Here is a 19,449-nt window from a genome sequence, read left to right on the forward strand (position 1 = left end):
AGATTTTAAATTGGTTTCCTTTTAAGATTTTTATATTAACCTTAACTCTTCCACCTTACCTAAATATAACCCAATTTGATCTTCAGATTCATGCAACTCCCGCTGAAATTGATCAGTATGAAGGCAAAAGTACTCCTGTTTTTTATCTAAATGGTATATGCTTAAAATAGAGCTATTTCAAAGTGTGTGTAATTTGGGCAATTTAAGGTTACTTTGAGATCATTAATGTAAATTTGTGGGGTTTTTTTCCTGTCTCCAGAAAGAGAGTAGTTCTAATCAGTATTATTTTTACTCTAAATTCTAAGTGTGGATTTTATTAATCTATTTGATCAGTTATAATTTAGCTATTGCACAAATAAAACTGAAATAATTTTCATAGCTACACTAAGTAATAAATTGAATGCTGAGTTGCATTTTAAAGTTAATATTGTGATTGATAACTGATTTTTTTTTAAATACATTAAATTCCACTAAGTATAGTGTTATGGGGCTAATTGACTGAGCAAAGAAGTCTGACGTCACTGAGCTGAGTGAAAATCTGTTCATTACAGATATTTGAACATCACATCCAGTCAGTTCCAAAACTTGATGTTCTAGGTATCAGTGGGCAAAAATCTGAAGGGGGAAATAGGGGATCCATGGAGTTTGTTGAATCTTGCAGCAGCTTCAGCTACCTCTGTAATGGTCTTTAGATTGAAGAACTGGTTGATGGCAGCCATTAACACTTTCCAGTATATAACTATATCACCCATCTCAGCTCTGCCCATCCTCCAAGTACAGTTTAAAATTGTTGACATCCTGAATTACTAACCTCCCGGTCAGAAGAAGAGAAAAGAAATGAGAACGTGGGGAGAGGGAATAGGGAGGAATGAGTAGGCCAGCTATTCGTCCTGCTTTTGAAGGTTTGTTCCTGTCTGGTACTGAGACAAAATTGGACATGGCTCCCAGCGGAAGTGGAGTTATGCCATTCTGAGAAGTACCAAAATGTTCTATCCTGGGAATATGTGAGTGGACATTAGGGGAAATGGGGAGGGCACACAGAGCCCATGGCATGGGGAGAATGGGGGGCCACATTATTTCTGGCCTGAGGTGGAGGGTGGAGTGGCTGCAGAGAGTCCCTGAAATTGTAGGAGATGGGAGAATGGCATACAAGGAGCTTATGGAGGGAATGAAGGATGTCATGGAGTCTGTAATGTGCTTTTTTAATGCTCTCAGCCTATAGAAGCAACAAGTGTGTGATCCTCTAGTTTGCTGAATATTGTATACTGCAGACATGCATTCTCTGTGCAGTTGTTTAACTGTAAACTTACATTGTCAATAGTATCAAAACGTATACTGATTTCTTTGTGTTCATGATTCCATAGTCCAAAGTTTATGGCACTCCCCTCTTTTGTTCCCCTTCTCTCTCTCCCACACTTTTTAAGGCAAGACTACGTAACTGGAGGCTAGAGTGGGAAATGGGAGCTTTGTAGTTCAGAATGCTTGTAAATGATCTAAAGAGTGGTTTCTAAAAAGTAACAGAATAGCTCTTTTAACTATCCATACTAGTTGGCTGCAGTACTGACTGCACTCAGAATACTAGAAAAGATTCAAGTTCTGGCACCTGTTAATGCAAGTGTTTGTTTTTTGTTTTGTTTTTTAAATCCCTTCATCTCTGAACTAGTTGCTGCCATATGCAAAATCTGCCTTCTGCAGCTTTTAAGCATTAAGATGTCAATAATAGTTGAAGAAGACGCGCTCAGATCCGTTAGCCTCTATACACCAGGTGGAAGGGAGGGAGAGAATATATATTGGATATTGAGCTGGGAATTTGGAGCTGATCATCCTCTTTAAAAATGATGGCTTGTATTTTATTTAGGATGCTGAAGAGTTTCCTGACCTGGCAGCTGCTTCTGACCGAAAAAACAGGGTGGGGACTCAGAAATCATCCTATGCTCCTGTTAGCAGAAGGCAGCCTGAAGTAAGAGATCTTGTCAGATCCCATACACTTGCTTTGCATCTCCAAAAACCGAACAGAGAAAAATGGAAACTTTTTTTTTTTTAAAATGTTGAATTTTCATATTAGTTGTGCTTCAATTTGATGAAGAGGCTTGCTCTTAGAATGTGTAAGGGAAAATGGATACAGATGTCGACTGCAGAGTTGTAGCCATGTTGCTCCTAGGATATTAGAGAATCAGGTGAGTGAGGTAATATCTTTTATAGGACCAACTTCTGTTGGTGTGAGACAAACTTTTGAGCTTACACAGAGCTCTTCTTCAGGTCATATGTAAGCTCAAAAGTTTCTCTCACCAGCAGAAGTTGGTTCAATAAAAAAGATGACCTCACCCACCTAGTCTCACAGGTATCTGTCTGCTGAGTATGTCACCTTCTAGCTCTGCAGCCTGATTAGTGTTAAATCTACTCAGTTGTATATCTAGGGCACTGAGAACACTACATTTCAGTGCCAGTCTGCAGCAAAGGTAAGAACTGTGCAGCTTTTTGGGAAAAGTAATCTACCTGCATATGCATTCCTTCACTGTTTTCCACTTTAAAATCATTCTGCAGTGAAGGAGCAAGTCTAATGCTTTTATCTGTACTATCAGCCTTATTCAGCATAATATATCACTGGGGTGTGGAAAAGTGATGTAGCTATATCAACCTAACCTCCAGTATAGACAGCACTGTGTTGATAGGAGGGCAGCTCTCCTGTCAGCATAGATAGTGTCTTAGCTAAGTGCTACTGTAGCACTGTGAGTGTGTGGACAAGCCCTACGCCATTTCTGTGTTGCACTGAAGTAGTGTTTCTAATCTTTAGGCTGTGACTGCAAGGGGGTGACAAAAGACAGTGAGGGGTGGAGCCTGTCACAAAGTGTTTAAACTTTTTCTTCTAAAGTAAAAAATAAAAAATTTCCAGAAAAACTTGGAGGTAGTGCAAACCTTCAAAGTTTGTGAGATAAAGCATGGTCTCAAAACACACACACATCATATAGGCTTGTCATATTTTTTTATTGCTATAATAAATGTAGAGGGGTCTCAAAAATATTTTTCACCACAACCAGAAAGATTGAGAAATTTTGCATTAGAAGAATTAGTAGGCTAAACTAGAAATACTGAAGAAAGATAGAAGACTTGGATGTAGTTGACCAGTCTAGCAGCCAATGAATGCTCACTTTCTCAGAGGAAACTCATTGCTTACAATTTCAGGTTGGGTCACAGCTCCTGTTACTGTAGATAGACTTGATTACACAGGTTCCCTTTATCCCCCTGCAGATAATTCTATGCTTATATTTTGATGGTTTGTCTACAGTATATGACAGGAGGTATAAACATTTTTCTGTACTTTCTTTTCTGTTTTTTACTTTCAAAGGTACATCTTAACCAAAGAGTCCTGTGGACAGTCATTGTCAAAATGATACATCAACATTGGGCGCTGTTGTAACAGCAGTGGAAAAAAACAGGGAACATGCCTCATCTGCTGTGTTGGAAAGAAAAAAAACCTCAGGGTAAACCAGTTCCACTTGAAACTAAGTGATCATAGGCTGAAATTGCAGAGAGAATGGCATGTTTAGCAATAAGGCCCAAAAGGTTCAACTTAACTGCCAGTATATCTTTTTTTGTATTACAGTTAAGTGACCTGATTCTTTAGCTGGAAGTCTTGGCACCTGTGAACATCAAGCCACTTTAGGTATCAGATGTGTGAAAATGTGGCCAGTGTATGTGTTAAGTACAGGAACTCCTTGCTTAACATGTAGTTATGTTCCTGAAAAATGTGACTTTAAGCAAAATAAGTGAATCCAATTTCCCCGTAAGAATTAATATAAATGGGGCGGGGGTTAGGTTCCAGGGAAGTTTTTTTCACCAGACAAAAAACTATATATTGTATAGATATACATACAGTATACGTTTTAAACAAACAATGTAATACTGTTCACAGCTATGATAGTGAAGTTTAGTTGAGGTGGTGAAGTTAGAGCATGAAAGAGGGAGGGATATTTCCCAGGGAATGTCTTGCTGCTAAATGATGAACTAGCACTGGGCTGAGCGCTCAAGGATTAACACGTTATTAAGGTAGCCTCTCTCACAAGGCACAATGAACACGAGGGAGGGGAGACAGCATAGCAGGCAGACACACCAGGTGTGTGGGGGAGAGAGAGATGCACACTGCCCCTTTAAGTAAGCTGACCCACTCTTAAGTGCATTGTCTTTTTAAGTGGATCAGGAAGTTGACAGCAGCTGCTGCCTGAAGCTCTCTCTGTCCTGTCCCTTCCCTGCTCTATATGGAGAAGGGGTAAGCGGGCTGCAGGAGCAGGGGGGAGGGACATTAGCGGGGGAGGGATAGCTCAGTGGTTTGATCGTTGGCCTGCTAAACCCAGGGTTGTCAGTTCAATCCTTGAGCGGGCCACTTAGACATCTAGGGCAAAATCAGTACTTGGTCTTGCTAGTGAAGGCAAGGGGGCTGGACTCAATGACCTTTCAAGGTCCCTTCCAATTCTAGGAGATTGGTATATCTCTAATAATTACTATTTATTACTTATTACTAGTGTGCCCATGGGTGCTGTCTTCCCCCTTCCCCATTCCCCCCCCCCCTCCCAGCACGGCAAGCAAGAGTCTCTGGGAGCAGCTCTAGCAGAGGGCAGGAGCAGCACATGGTAGTGGGGGGAGGGACAGCTGAACTGCCAGCAATTGGTAGCCTGCAATTGATAGCTGCTGGGCGGCTTCAGCACAGGGAACTTTGGGGGGGGGGGGGGGGGGAAGGGGCTACCGGTCCACCCTGGTTACAAGCCTCCCACCAGCTAGCTGCAATGGGCTGCTCTTCCTGAAAGCAGTGGACAAAGCGGGCAGCTGCCAAACGACGTTAGACAGGAACATTGCACAACTTTAAATGAGAACGTTCCCTAATTGATCATCAACGAAACAACATTAACTGGGACAACTTTAAGTGAGGAGTTACTGTATTGGAGATTGTCCCCTTAGCCCATCTGATTTGATCATGACGTGCCCTATCCTAATCCAGTTTATTAAGAATTCAGAAACATTTTGAGCTGGAGTCTTAAGGATATTGCACACCCAGAGATTGTATTCTCACTTCTACATCCAACCATAGGCACATAATTTTTAAGTTGTGGAAGGAAAGCAACTTCTGTTTAGGGCCTGCAGTGTTTTCCCCCAGGCTACCTTTTAAGAAATGAGAGAATGACATGAACTGCCTTATTCCAAAAAAATCTTGCTGGATCAAGCTTGACTTGGATTTATTAGCATTCTACTGGGTATATATTGTTCTCTCTAAACTTTGAGAAATGCTTTTACTGTTTCTGTGGGCTCTTCAAAATTATTTTCAACTTGATAGCAGACAGGTAGTACGGCAAGCTAGTAGTCAGCCATGCAGAGCTAGGTTGTAGCATAGCTCTGGTAATGGAAGTAAATCAGAATGCCCATGTCTCCGGCTTCCTGGCTTGGCTTGTTGTTGGTTTGGTACATTACTAAAATGATGATGGCTGGGGCTATGACGCAAGAGAGTTTCAATGATGTTGGAAGGTAACCTTGGTTTGGATATATTGCTTACTCTGGCACGGTTTGTGTACAGAAATCAAGGAGGACCATGGTCCTGCAGAGATCTTCTTGTGTCTTATTTAGGTAGCTATAAAACAACATTTTGTTAGTACTTTCTGCCTTAAGCCTGGCCTACACTTAAAAATTCAATTGACTTAGCCATGTTGCTCAGGACTATGAAAAATTTTGTACCCGGACTACAGTGGTAAGGTTGATCTCACCCTTGGTGTAGACACAGCTAGGTTGATGAAAGAATTCTTTTGTTGACCTCACTACCACCTCTTCGAGTAGTAGATTAACTACATCAATTGAAAAAACCCTGCTGGTGATGTAGGAAATGTCAACATTACAGCGGCACAGCTGTAGTAGAGACATACCCTAAGTTTCACGTTTCTGCCTCTGTTAGGTTATTCATTTACAGTAATAAAAGCAAGAACATGAAGCATCTATAAATTTGGATCTAAAATTAATGTTGTCTCTGGACAGAAGAGGTGTAGTGCCAGCCGTGGAAGAGGATACTTGCCCACTTTCTTGGACTGAGACACAGGAAAATAAGGCTATTTGTTTGATGATGGCACAAAGTAGGAATCACTAGAGAATTCTTTTCAAAGAAAGGCATTGGGAAGGGTGAGGTGTCTGCACCAGGCCCAGGTGCTGAAAAACAGCTGCTAAAAACAAAAATGCATCAACTATTTATCCTATATGTTTCTGAAGTAAAATTAGTAACTCCAATAAGTGTTTTAGTAAAAGGTACCTGACATACTTCCCAAAACAGAAGCCTATTCAGTTGTGAAATGTCTTAAGATGCAAGTGTAAAGAGGTCTTTGGTGCTGTTTCAGTAAGTGTCAAAAAACATACATCATTAATCCCAAACAATCACTGTTCCAAAACATTAAGATTTGATGTGTTTTTCCACTTGTTTTTTGATCTTTAAATACAAGTATTCGTGAATTAATGTGTCCATAGTATATTGTATGAGTCAAGAAGGGCAGGCTCTTAAGATCTGAAATGGGAGAACCCATGTTTTATTCCTGTCTTCCTTAGGAAGCTTCTAAGAGCAGTGGAAAGAAGAGTCAGATTCCAGTGAAGTTGGATTTGGGAGGCATGCTGGCTGTATTGGAGCAGAAGCAACATGCAGAGAAATCAAAACAGTCCTCAAAACCTGTGGTGCTTTCAGGTACAAGCTATAATTAGATTTCCTTTTTTCATGTCAACTGTGTTGGTTTCAAATATGGGAAATTAAAAAATAACCTCACTTTGAATATGTGGTAATTGAAGAAATATACTTCACATTTGTGATGGACAAGAAAATCAAAGTGAAGCAAGCTATATATGAAAAGTTAAGATAGGGAAGAAACCACCAATTTAGCTGGAAAATATCTTTTCAGATGAGTTGGAAGATGACTGAAAATTAACTGAAAAGGTGGCAAGAAGGGACATATTTGGTCTTTAGTGTGCTTTATGATGTATAGGGATGGCCAAAGTCCATTTCAGCTTGGCATTTTGCTTTTGTTTTTAAAACTAAAACTGTCAGGTCTTGTTTGCTTTCCCTTTGGTCTTCCTTATTGACAATTGGGGTACGATTATGACATTACAAGAGACAAGACTGGAACCTGAGCAAATGAAAGCAAAGAGAACTTCAGTCAGTTTCATTTTTCTGAATACTGATTTCACTGAAACTCCTGACAAACCAGTCTCTTGGAAGAAAAGCTCTCTGGTAAAGATTCAAACCGTTCCATCCTAGCCCTTTCAGCTGAGGGCTGAGAACTCCCACAGCAATTCCCTGGCACGTGGAAGAGTTATCTAGGCAAAAAACAAAAGATAAGACTGTTAGAAGTGTTTGTTAGTTGTGAGGTAAAAAATGAGCAAAAACCTGGCTATAGGGAGGGAAATAGGGAGCTTTCAGGCTTTATTTGTATATCCTAAAGAAACAAAAATGGCACAACACATTGCATTGTAGATCACCTGTAAGGAAAACTTACACGTAACTACATTAGTTCAGTAGGAAAAAACGTAATAATCCATTTCTATCACTTGACAATGATTAAGAATTTCTCTCCTTATTTTGGAATTGTGGAAACAATGTACTGAGTTGAATTAACTCTAAATATGGTAAAATTAATTTCATAACTTTTTTTATACCATGCCATTCTTGAGATTTCAAATGAATAACTGGAAGTATCAGTTATCAGTGTTTTTTGTCTTTGTTCACTGTGAGAACTTGGAATACTTTGTGTATAATTTCTCCCAGCATTAAAGGCAGCCAAACTATAATATTGGAGAGGTACTAGCAACTACAATTGTTAATCCTAAATCCCAGAATAGTTTTAAAAAGTACTTACATGAGGATAATTTTAGTGTGGATCGGAGGGTGGGGACAGGGTGAGTGGTGTAGCAGGAAGTAGAGCATCATGAATCATAGCGTCTGCTCCTGTAGTAGTAATTACATTAGATTACTTGTGCCTGGCGTTGTCTCATAAGAGGGATGAGACTGTCTTGGCTGTACCTAGGAGGGATAAGACAGCTATTGCATCGTCAAGAACTTTTTGAGACACAAGTGCTCACAATAAATCACTTGAGCCTGAGCCAAAATTTGAATCTGGCTTGTAGGTTGTGAAATACCTTTATGCTAACAGCTGATATAGCTGCAAAGAAGTAAAGAGAAATAGAAAAAGTCACAGAAATTTAATAGTGTGACAAACATAGCGTTTATCCACATTATTGCCTTTCTACCTTATACTTCGTTTTCAGAGCATGGTGAAAGTGAGAGAGTGACTCAGTCATAGTAATTAAACAGCTTTAAATTTTATAAAGGATGCTTTGTATACAAGGACATTTGTCATCTTATAGAACTGGAAGGAGATCACATCTTAACTGTTAAATTACTGACTTGTTTGACAGCTTCAGAGCTTATTAAATGTGTTAATTGGTCCTAGAAACAACAAATAATAATATGTTATGATCTGCCTTACATCATCGTTTAAGTTTTAAATCATCAGCTGATTGGTTTTTGAGTACTTAAATTGAGCAATATCCTTATTTTTATTATATCTGTTAACCATTAGAGGGTAAGAGAAATACACTTGGATTTATTAATGTATGAAGGGAAAATGTTTAACTCTAAGGGCTACTAGTAGAAATTCTATAACCATTTACAAACAACAACAGTATTTACATTTTTGCCTTCAAAAATGTTAGCAGTGGCTCAGTAAATATACAACACTGAGTAACTTCTTAATTATTTTTCTCCAAGCAGTGAATACACAGGTGACATGCATAGTTTGTGACAGATATATTGGAGCTTCAGGATTTTATGCATATTCCTGGTTCTGAAGCAGCACATAACCTTTAGCTCTACCTACACACACCTTTTTATATTGAAGAACTTCCTTGGCTGTGTTCTCAACTTAGTTCTCATTTACGAAGTCTAGCCTGAATCATAGAATATCAGGGTTGGAAGAGACCTCAGGATGTCATCTAGTCCAACCCCCTGCTCAAAGCAGGACCAGTCCCCAGCAAAATCATCCCAGCCAGGGCTTTGTCAAGACTGACCTTAAAAACCTCTAAGGAAGGAGATTCCGTCACCTCCCTAAGTAACCCATTCCAGTGCTGCTTCACCCTCCTAGTGAAAGTTTTTCCTAATATCCAACCTAAACCTCCCCCACTGCAACTTGAGACCATTACTCCTTGTTCTGTCATCTGCTGTCACTGAGAACAGTCTATATCCATCCTCTCTGGAACCCCTTTCAGGTAGTTGAAAGCAGCTATCAAATCTCCACGTCCCCGTCCCCCCCTTCTTCTCTTCTGCAGACTAAACAATCTCAGCTTCTCCTCATGTGCTCCAGCCCCCTAATCATTTTTGTTGCCCTCCGCTGGATTCTTTCCACATCCTTCTTGTGGTGTGGGGCCCTGAACTGGACACTACTCAAGATGGGCTTCACCAATGCCAAATAGAGGGGAATGATCACATCCCTTGATCTGCTGGCAATGCTCCTGCTTATACAGCCCAAAGTACTGTTAGCCTTCTTGGCAACAAGGGTACGCTGTTGACTCATATCCAGCTTCTCGTCCACTGTAACCCCTAGGTCCTTTTCTGCAGAACTGCTGCGTAGCCATTTGGTCCCTAGTCTATAGCAATGCATGGGATTCTTCCGTCCTAAGTGCAGGACTCTGCACTTTGTCCTTGTTGAACCTCATCAGATTTCTTTTGGCTGAATCCTCTAATTTGTCTGGGTCCTTCTGTGTCCTGTCCCTGCTCTCCAGCATATCTACACTCCTACCCTCCCAGTTTAGTGTCATCTGCAAACTTGCTGCGGGTTGCAGTCCATGCCATCCTCCAGATCATTATGACGTATTGAACAAAACTGGCCCCAGGACGACCCTTGGGGCAATCCACTTGATACCGGCTGCCAACTAGACATGGAGCCGTTGATCACTACCCATTGAGCCCTATGATCTAGCCAGCTTCCTATCCACCTTTTATAGTCCATTCATCCAGCCCGTACTAATTTAACTTGCTGGTAAGAATACTGCGGGAGACCATATTAAAAGCCTTGCTAAAGTCAAGGGATAACACATCCACTCCTTTCCCCTCATCCACAGACCCAGTTATCTCTTCATAGAAGGAAATTAGGTTAGTCAGGCATGATTTGTCCTTGGTGAATCCATGCTGACTGTTCCTGATCACTTTCCTCTCCTCTATGGCTTCAGAATGATTCCTTGAGGACCTGCTCCATGATTTTTCCAGGGACTGAGGTGAGGCTGACTGGCCTGTAGTTCCCAGATCCTCCTCCTTTCCTTTTTTAAAGATGAGCACTACATTAGCCTTTTTTCAGTCATCCGGGACCTCCCCTGGTCGCCATCAGTTTTCAAAGATAATGGCCGATGGCTCTGCAGTCACATCCGCCAACTCCTTTAGCAACTTCAGATGCAGCGTATCCGGCCCTACGGACTTGTGCTTGTCCCGCTTTTCTAAATAGTCCTGAACCACTTCTTTCTCCACAGAGGGCTGGTCACCTCTTCCTCATGCTGTGCTGCCCAGTGCAGTAGTCTGGGAGCTGACCTTGTTTGTGAAGACAGAGGGGAAAAAAAAGCATTGAGTACATTAGCTTTGTCCACATCCTCTGTCACTAGGTTGCCTCCCTCATTCAGTAATGGGCCCACCCTTTCCTTGACTTTCTTCTTGTTGCTAACATACCTGAAGAAAACCTTCTTGTTACTCTTAACATCCTTTGCTAGGTGCAACTCCAAGTGTGATTTGACCTTCCTGATTTCACTCCTGCATACCTGAGCAATATCTTTATACTCCTCCCTGGTCATTTGTCCAAGCTTCCACTTCTTGTAAGCTTCTTTTTTGTGTTTAAGATCAGCAAGGATTTCACTGTAAGCCAAGCTGGTCACCTGCCATATTTACTATTCTTTCTGCACAACGGGATGGTTTGTTCCTGCAACCTCAATAAGGATTCTTTAAAACACAGACAGCTATCCTGAACTCCTTCCCCCATGTTGTTCTCCCAGGGGATTCTGTCCACCAGTTCCCTGAGGGAGACAAAATCTGCTTTTTCTGAAGTCCAAGGTCTGTATTCTGCTGCTCTCCTTTCTTCTTTGTGTCAGGATCCTGAACTTGACCATCTCATGGTCACTGCCTCCCAGGTTCCCATCCACTTTTGCTTTCCCTATAAGCTTCCTGGTTTGTAAGCAGCAGGTCAAGAAGAGCTCTGCCCCGAGTTGGTTCCTCCAGCACTTGCACCAGGAAATTGTCCCCTATGCTTTCCAAAAACTTCCTGGATTGTCGGTGCACTGCTGTATTGCTCTCCCGGCAGATATCAGGGTGATTGAAGTCTCCCATGAGACCAGGCCTGTGATCTAGTAATTGTAGTTGCCGAAGAAAACCTCGTCCACCTCTATCTCCCTGGTCTGGTGGTCTATAGCAGACTCCCACCATAACATCACCCTTGTTGCTCACACTTCTAAACTTAATCCAGAGACTCTCAGGTTTTTCTGCAGTTTGATACCAGAGCTCTGAGCAGTCATACTCCTCTCTTACATACAATGCAACTCCCCCACCTTTTCTGCCCTGCCTGTCCTTCCTGAACAGTTTATACCCATCCATGACAGTACTCCTGTCATGTGAGTTATCCCACCAAATCTCTGTTGTTCCAATCACATCATAGTTCCTTGACTCTGCCAGGACTTCCAGTTCACTTTTCTTGTTTCCCAGGCTTCTTGCATTTGTGTATAGGCACTTAAGATAAGTCGCTGATTGTCCCCTCTTGGGCTCTCTGGCTCATGCTTCCTCCCAGTATCCCACTTACCTCAGGGCTTTGATCTCCTTCCCCCAGTGAACCTAGTTTAAAGCCCTCCTCACTAGGTAAGCAAGCCTGCTTGCGAAGATGCTCTTCTTTCTCTTTGTTAGGTGGAGCCCGTCTCTGCCTATCTTTCCTCCTTCTTGGAACACCATCCCATGGTCAAAGAATCCAAAGCCTTCTCTCTGAGGGAAAGATTCGCTATGTGCACTCAGATTACTTAAAGTTGATACAAGAAGCTTATCAGCTCTGAATAACTTGCTTGATATTAGGAAGGTACTATGTAAATTCCCTTAAAAGCTCTAAGTAGAGAGATACAAAAAGTGGCTTGCAATATTTTCAGGAACAAACATAGCAAGTTCACTCTGCTGTTACTTCTGATGTCTTATTCATTGAAGTACTAAGGTAAATGATTTCTGTGCAGATCTGAAGTTTCAACAGACTGATGTAGCTAGAATTCTTGTTGGGAGTAGGTAGAGGAAAGATGGCCAATGGTTAGTGTGCTAGCTGGGAGTTCGGGAGAATCCCGGTGCAGTCTGTGCTCTACCACAGACTTCTGTGTGACCTTGGGCAAGTCACTTACCTGCTCTGTGCCTCAGGTTCCCCATTGTGTAGGATGGGGACTACGTACTTCCCTACCTATAGGAGGCTATGGTGAGGATAATACATTAAGGATTGTGAAGTGCTGACACATGATGAGGGAGCCTTATAAGTACCCTTAGATATCTCATTTATTTCATTTATTACACTCCAAATGGGTGGGTGTTGACTTGCAAGCAATTCACAAATATGAAGAGTGGAGGGGTTAGACACATTAACTTATGCACTACAATAATTCTAGAAGCTCTAGCACATCCTTGAAGCTACCATAGAATCTGTTTGTGAGAGTGGAGAGGACAAATCCCAAATGGCGAAGTCTAAGTAAACTTAGGTTTCTTAAAATTTCTCAAATTGGATTTGTATGATATTGAATGTAGCCTTGCATTGCAATATTTAGCTTAATTTCGTCTCCATATTTGTGAGATTGAGAAATCAGGAGCAATTAAGCTGATGGTATAATAAAAGGGTAGGGCATATTTTTTGGGGAAGGAGCTGAGACAGACTAAAACTTCGCCCTCTTCCCCCTCAACTCTAAATTGCATAAACGTCTTTTATATGATAGAGGACCTGTGCATTACACTGACAGCCAAACACTAAATTTGCCTTAGATTTTGTTCAGATGTTAAACTGAGTTACAGCTGTTCTGCTGAAACTCTCTTATCTCAGTTGGCGGTGCCTACCATGCTCTCAAAAGAACCTTCACCGGTAACAAAAAATCAACAATTTAAATCAAGGGAAGACACACATAATCCATTGGACTCCAGTGCTCCTTCTGGTACAGAAAGGAAAGCAGAGAGAAGTCCCCAAAGCAAAGAACCCACATCTCTTAAAAAGGTGCTCCAATTATTACCTCTTATTAACTAGCTTCTACTGTTCTCTTTAAACATATCACCATCATTGTACCTGTATTAATCTGGATTTTAGCCTTGCTACAAATTCAGTTTTAGATATCCTTGATTTTTTTAAAAAAAAAGTTCTTGTATATGATCAAGCTAAAGATATTCTTCAGTGTTGCCAAATCAGCATTCTGGTACTCCAGACTCACGCCAACTTTATAGCATGAGGCTGGAGTTATGCAAGGATGCTCAAATCTGGATGGGGAAACGGTATTAGATACCAAGTTCTGTAGTTTAGCCAGGCTGTGCTCAGTGCAGGTTTGGGCACGATGGTCTGATCCCCAGCATAAATTATAACAGCCTGAAAGATTCTCTAATCTCTGCCTGGTTGCCCATGGAGCTTTTATGGAAGCTGAAAATATAAGGGCATCCGGGTCCCTTCCCATACCTCTTGGGCATCCCTTTTATACTGAGGCCAATGGCATAGCATTAGTTCTATATCACCTGGGATTCCTTAGTCCAAGGAGATCCTATGGAGCCAGTTAGGATGGTTTTAATAACTCTGCACTGCTGAAGTGCACCTGAAAATTGTACAATATAAAAACTATTGCTAACAGTGTGCCATGTGCTGCTTTGGACATCACCACCCATCGTTTCAGGCTGGGAAACAGTGTTTTGTGGGTTGGTTTGTGTTTGTTTGTTGTGTTTTGTTTTTATTTTTGCTGTACAGTGTTTAGGCACACTTAGGAGCTATTGTAATAGAAGTATCTGGGTTTGCTTGTTTTTTCCCCCTCTAATACAGACTGGTTTTTTCCCCTCTTGTAACTGTAACTGGTGTGAGTGATCACAAAGCGTGGACCAGTCAACTGAGCCAGTAGCCCCATACTGTTACCTGCTGCATAGCAGCTACTCTGGGGGCTGTTGCAAATACAGGGAGGATGACTGATTTCAAGAATCTGTCCAACCGCTCTAGCTGTAGCAGCACACTTGTATATGTGTCGTCAGACTGGCTCCAGTATACATAGCTTTCCTCATCCCCAGTACCGGGTCCCCTTTATTACCCTGTACCACCACTCTCCTTTCCTTTCATCTTCTCTGTACACCTTCAGATTTGTCTCTTTTTCCCTTCCTCCCCCCCCACCTACCCTGCAGTTGAGGAACACTGATGTACTACAGACTGACTGGTTTTTACACAGTAGGATGTGAGGGAGTACAGCCTCTATCCAGCAAAGTACCCTTAAGTGTGTATGAAATTGGATTACTCTCACATTTTTATGTTCATACTTCAGTGCTTTTATTGGCCGCTTTTTTGGGGGCCAACTTTTTGCTCCAACTCATCACAGCTTTTCTCTCAGTCCGTGCAGTTGGCCACCAGAAGTTTCTCTTCCAGTTATGATGGTAGCCATTAGAAAGCATCAATGTAATGTAGGGCAGAAAATTCATCTTTTCCCCCTTTGATACAGAGGCAGGCTAGGGCATATATGGCTTTTGGCTTGAGTCTTTATACTTACTCTGACATCAGGCTGCCTGAACCTGGAGTGAGGGGATATACCTACAATGAAACTCAAACCTTAGTGACATGGTGGAGTTAGTGTTTATGTAATTGGTCTCTGTGTTAAAACTTGATTGTATTGGTGCCTGCCTGACACTGAACTGTTTAATTTTTAAGATTATTTTGAAAGAGAGAGAACAGCGAAAACAGCACCTGTTAGAACAGACAACGATTCCAAAAGATGATGGAGATACTGTTCATCAGTGTGAAGAATCCACAACTGAAGATCAGACACTTACTCAGGATACAAAACAGGTATTTCCTGAGCTGAATGTCCTTACTTTTATTGGTTGGGGGAGGCTTTTTAATTTTTTAAGAGCTAGCTAACTGGATACAACACTAGCAGTGTCACACTTTTAGATGAGTAGACACAGTGTGTAGGTGGCGTGTGGGTGTAATTGCACTTGCTGCTTTAAAAACTTGTACACAAGACTTGTGAAATGAAGATTACTATAGAGCTTCAGGCCTCCACTGGGGATTTCTAAAAGGTTTTTTTTGCAGAGTGAAGTTCCAGCCGAACTGTTAAAGCTGATACCCTGTGTCTGTGCTGCTGGATAATTGCGAGTCTAATTATTGTTGCCTCCTTTCTACATGTGTTGGATTTACTGTATTTGTAACTGCGTCACAGCACTGGTAAAGCTCCTCCTAGATGTTCACCATGTTGCCATGTTTGGCTCTTACCACACTTATGCTCTTAAGCTTCCCTTGGTGTGAGTAGGCTGCAGCATTGTGTCTTTTCTTGACCCCTCTCGCACACTTATGTGCACTGGCTCTGTCTGTTACCAGTTCATTGAAATGGGGTCCTACCTTCCTCGGGGCCTAAGCGCAGGACTAGCATTGACACCCCCCAGATGCCCTAGAAGCTTAAACTTACCCTTTCCCAGAACTCTGGCCTTGTGGGCACTCTGGATTTATACTTCACTTCTTCTTCAGATTACAGTCTTTGTAAGGGTTCCAGTCATTTTACTTTAGCCAGCACAAGAAACGTGCAGCTGTAGAAAAAACAATAAAATATCTGCACACACTTTCCTGCTCAGTTTCCTCACCATTCTGACCTAAGCCCAAAATATGCTTCAGAGGCCTCTACACTGTTAAGGATCCACTTCCTGCAGCCCATGACTTCTCTGAATCGTGGAGTCTGTTTTGCTCCTGGAGCCAGCTTTCTGCTTCTGGTCTCTTCTCCCCCTTTCTGTAACCCCCGCATACAGTGCTCTTCTGCTATCTTGCACAAGCATCCTCTAGAATGGCTGGTGAGTGACCCTTTCATAAACTTCAGTCCTTTGTGTCAGGTATCCCTGCCCTGCCCTGCCCTTCCCCCTCTCACCACCCATCCATGCTGCCTTGTCAAGTAAACATAGTCCCCGGGAATGATCTCTTGCGTGCGGCACGCACACAATCAGCAACGTTTAACAACCCTCCAGTGTTATCCTTGCGTCAAGTGCAAGAATTTCTTCCATCAGTTCCTGTGGGTTTTAGCTCAGTTTGGAGGCAAAAGATAGCAGAGAAGGCAAACAAGCCCCACATTGAAAATGAAGTTGAAAGTTTTGATATAGGCATGCAGAGTCTTCAGTATCAAACAGAATTTGTAAATTGCACATAGATTGCCCAAATTGTCACAGTAGTAGGAGTCTCCAAGGGAAGTGTTACCTAGCTTGCATCTGTCCTCTAGAGAATCTCTCTCTCTTTCTCTTCCTTAGTCATCTGAGGCGTTTCTCTGCCAATATAGATCACTAACTGTTTTGTCTAGTCTGGGGTATTCTATGGGCTTCCACTTCCACCATTTCAAAAGGAAACTGCTCCCCACAGGCTAATAAATCATATTGTTACTGAGGGGTTTTATATATCAGCTACATTTCCCTGGTCTTCACTGTATTCCATTATTCCCAATTAAATCGGTTACAGAATAATGTTGTATATTTAGGAATATACATTGAACTTTAAATTTGAACTAATACTTCAGTTATTAGATTTCTCTGAATCTTGAACATATGAAAAGAGAATTAAACTTCCCCTGCAGTTGAATTGCATTTTATCAATTATAATAAGATTGAACTATTTAAGTGTTTAACAGCCAGTTTTCCAAGTGCTCCAAAATCCACATGCTTGCTTGAATTGTTTTAGAAATTGCTGTGACCAGTGGAGGCCTGAGATAGGATTAATTTTCCAGTTTAAAGATTGTTTGAGCAACTGTTTCCAGAAGTACAGCCCCCCTAAAATCATCTGACATCAAAATTGTATGGTGCTTACAACTTTTTTTGCATGCACCTGAAGCGCACACTATGGCTCTGCTCTATCCATCCTAATCGGTGATCGAACCAATGTTTTAAGTTATACAGACTAAAAGCTGATCGTACAGTGTTGCCCACAACCACATTGACAAGCCACAGAAAGTCCATTTGCTCATGTGCAGCTGAAAGCACTCTGAGCCAAATGCTTTCCCAAGCACCCTAGTATCACAGTAAGTGCGGGGCTCATGTTGATAATATGGCCACTGAATCTGAGTACTATTCTAAATCCATGTGCATACTTATATTTTACTTTTAGAAGTATTATCATGGAAAATAGTATTAACAAGAAGGAAGACAGAAGACTCTCTAGTAAACAGTAGCCTTGGGGTAATGTAATCATTCCACATGCTCCTCGCCCATTCCATGAACAATGGAGTTGAGGCCAGATCTACACTAAAAAAGTTAACACAAATATATTGTTCAGGATGTGAGAAATCCATATCCCTGATCAACATAGTTAAGCTGTTCTAGACAATGCTAGGTCGACAGAAGAATTCTTCCATTTTCTTAGCTATTGTTTCTTAGGGAAGGTCTACCCTACAAACGCTGCATTGGTGCAGCTGCAGTGCTTTGATGAAGACACTCTAAGCCGACTGGAGAGAGCTCTCTCGTCAGATTAGTTACTCCACCTCCATGAGAGGCAGTAGCCATGTCAGTGGGGAAAGCTCTCCCACTGACATAGCGCTTTCTACGCAGGGGGTTACAGTCAGTATAACTACGTTGCTCAGGAGTGGATTTTTCACACCTCTGAGTAACAGTCATACTGACCTAAGTGTGTAGTATAGACCTGATTTCAGGGAGCTGGATTAACTCTAGGGATTGAAGAACCCCTCCTGTTGCTGTAATGAGTGGCTGTACTTAAGTGCTGCAGCAGTGTCAGTGTAGCCATAGTGTTACCCAGGGATTTCTGAACCCAAAACTGTGGTAACTAGTCTTCCATTCCCAGGTGGTCCCAGGGAGTAAATAAATGGGGGACCCACCTCTTCCATCCGATAAATGCTTGGTACACACGAGTGCTTTCACTCAAAGACCTCCTCTTTTTTTGAGCCTGATGTGCACGTCTAAAATAGCAATAGTCTAGAGCAATCCAGACCTAGTTATCCAAAACGTGAGATGGTGATGAATGGTCAGCAGCAGGTTTCTGGTTGCCAGCCTTCCTCCTAGTCGCTAGGGAGTTGGATGTCAGACTCGTAGCTTGTAGAAATCCTCTCCGAACTTCTCCAAATACAGACTATAAACTTTTTATAGGTTGCTCAAAACAAAGGACATAACTTGTAGTAACCCCTAGTGGGCTAACAGTTTTCCTAGCATCAGGAAAAAACCTCAGAATTCTACTTGTCACCAAAGCAACTCCTAGTCATAATAGCAAGAAACTCAGTCATAGACACCCAGGTCCAAGGTCAGTTATCCACACTTCCTCCCATTCTCATGAACCTGTCACTTAGTCTGTCCTTATTAGCAATGCTGCCACTGCAGCTATTTCACATGCTTATGCAAAGCTCAAGTTATTCCTGACTTTGTGGTGGTCTTGCTTGCAGTTAATAGTGGCTACGTGCACAAAAGAACTTGACATAACCACAGCCAAGTTCTCTCATAATAATAGCCTGAGCATGAGCAAAGAAAAGAGAGTAGCTGCAACTCTCATCAGTGTCAGAATGATCAAAGTGGTTGCTGAGCATTAGAAAGTGAACCCGTAATAGAAACACCAACAATTAAAATATGGCTAACATTTACATTTTCTAATGTAAAACCATGATGCTGTCATCAGTCGAGTGTTTTTTATTTACCATGAAAATTTAACACCCCAAATTTCAACTGACCATAATTAATCCCATCTCTACCAAACAAGGGATCATGTTTATCCATTTTTGATTTCTTAGTAATGTGTGATCAGGTGATCTAAAGAAAAAGGGATCTAAAAGGTCAGACTTTAAAAAAAAAAAAAAAAATTTTAGTCATGTCCTCTTCAAAACAGTCACAGCAAATCTCAAATCGTATTTTATTCCTTGTAAATTGCGATAGAAAAATTGAGTAGTGCACAAATGATTTATTTTTTAAAATGATACCCTAACCCAAATGTGTGTAGATCTTTTTTACAACTGTTAGAATGGAAATTTTGTGCAACCTTAACTGTGGTGGAACTACCATCCATAATATTACTAATGCCACAGTAGGGTCAGGGATGGAGATAGTGGTGCAAGTTGAAATTATTTTGTCAAGGGGTTCTCGGGTACAGCTACTCAATGAAGAGCTTGAACACTTATGAGCATAGTGAGTGTGTCTTGAAAATTGGTGTACTTCATCAAGGGCTGGGGTAGATTTTGGAATAGTGTGGGAGG

General features: G+C 41.5%; 1 protein-coding gene across 1 annotated transcript in view; it reads left to right on the top strand.

The window, feature by feature from the left end:
* SECISBP2 (SECIS binding protein 2) overlaps window positions 1-19,449 on the top strand; it is a 46,975-nt gene that overhangs the window by 17,358 nt on the left and 10,168 nt on the right. Inside the window, 7 exon segments of the mRNA XM_030568014.1 lie at window positions 1,859-1,972; window positions 3,364-3,474; window positions 6,568-6,706; window positions 13,101-13,110; window positions 13,112-13,268; window positions 14,940-15,077; window position 15,773. Coding sequence (XP_030423874.1) covers window positions 1,859-1,972; window positions 3,364-3,474; window positions 6,568-6,706; window positions 13,101-13,110; window positions 13,112-13,268; window positions 14,940-15,077; window position 15,773 — 670 coding nt within the window.

The sequence above is a fragment of the Gopherus evgoodei genome, chromosome 6 (assembly GCF_007399415.2).
Source record: "Gopherus evgoodei ecotype Sinaloan lineage chromosome 6, rGopEvg1_v1.p, whole genome shotgun sequence".
In the NCBI taxonomy this organism is placed as follows: Eukaryota; Metazoa; Chordata; order Testudines; family Testudinidae; genus Gopherus; species Gopherus evgoodei.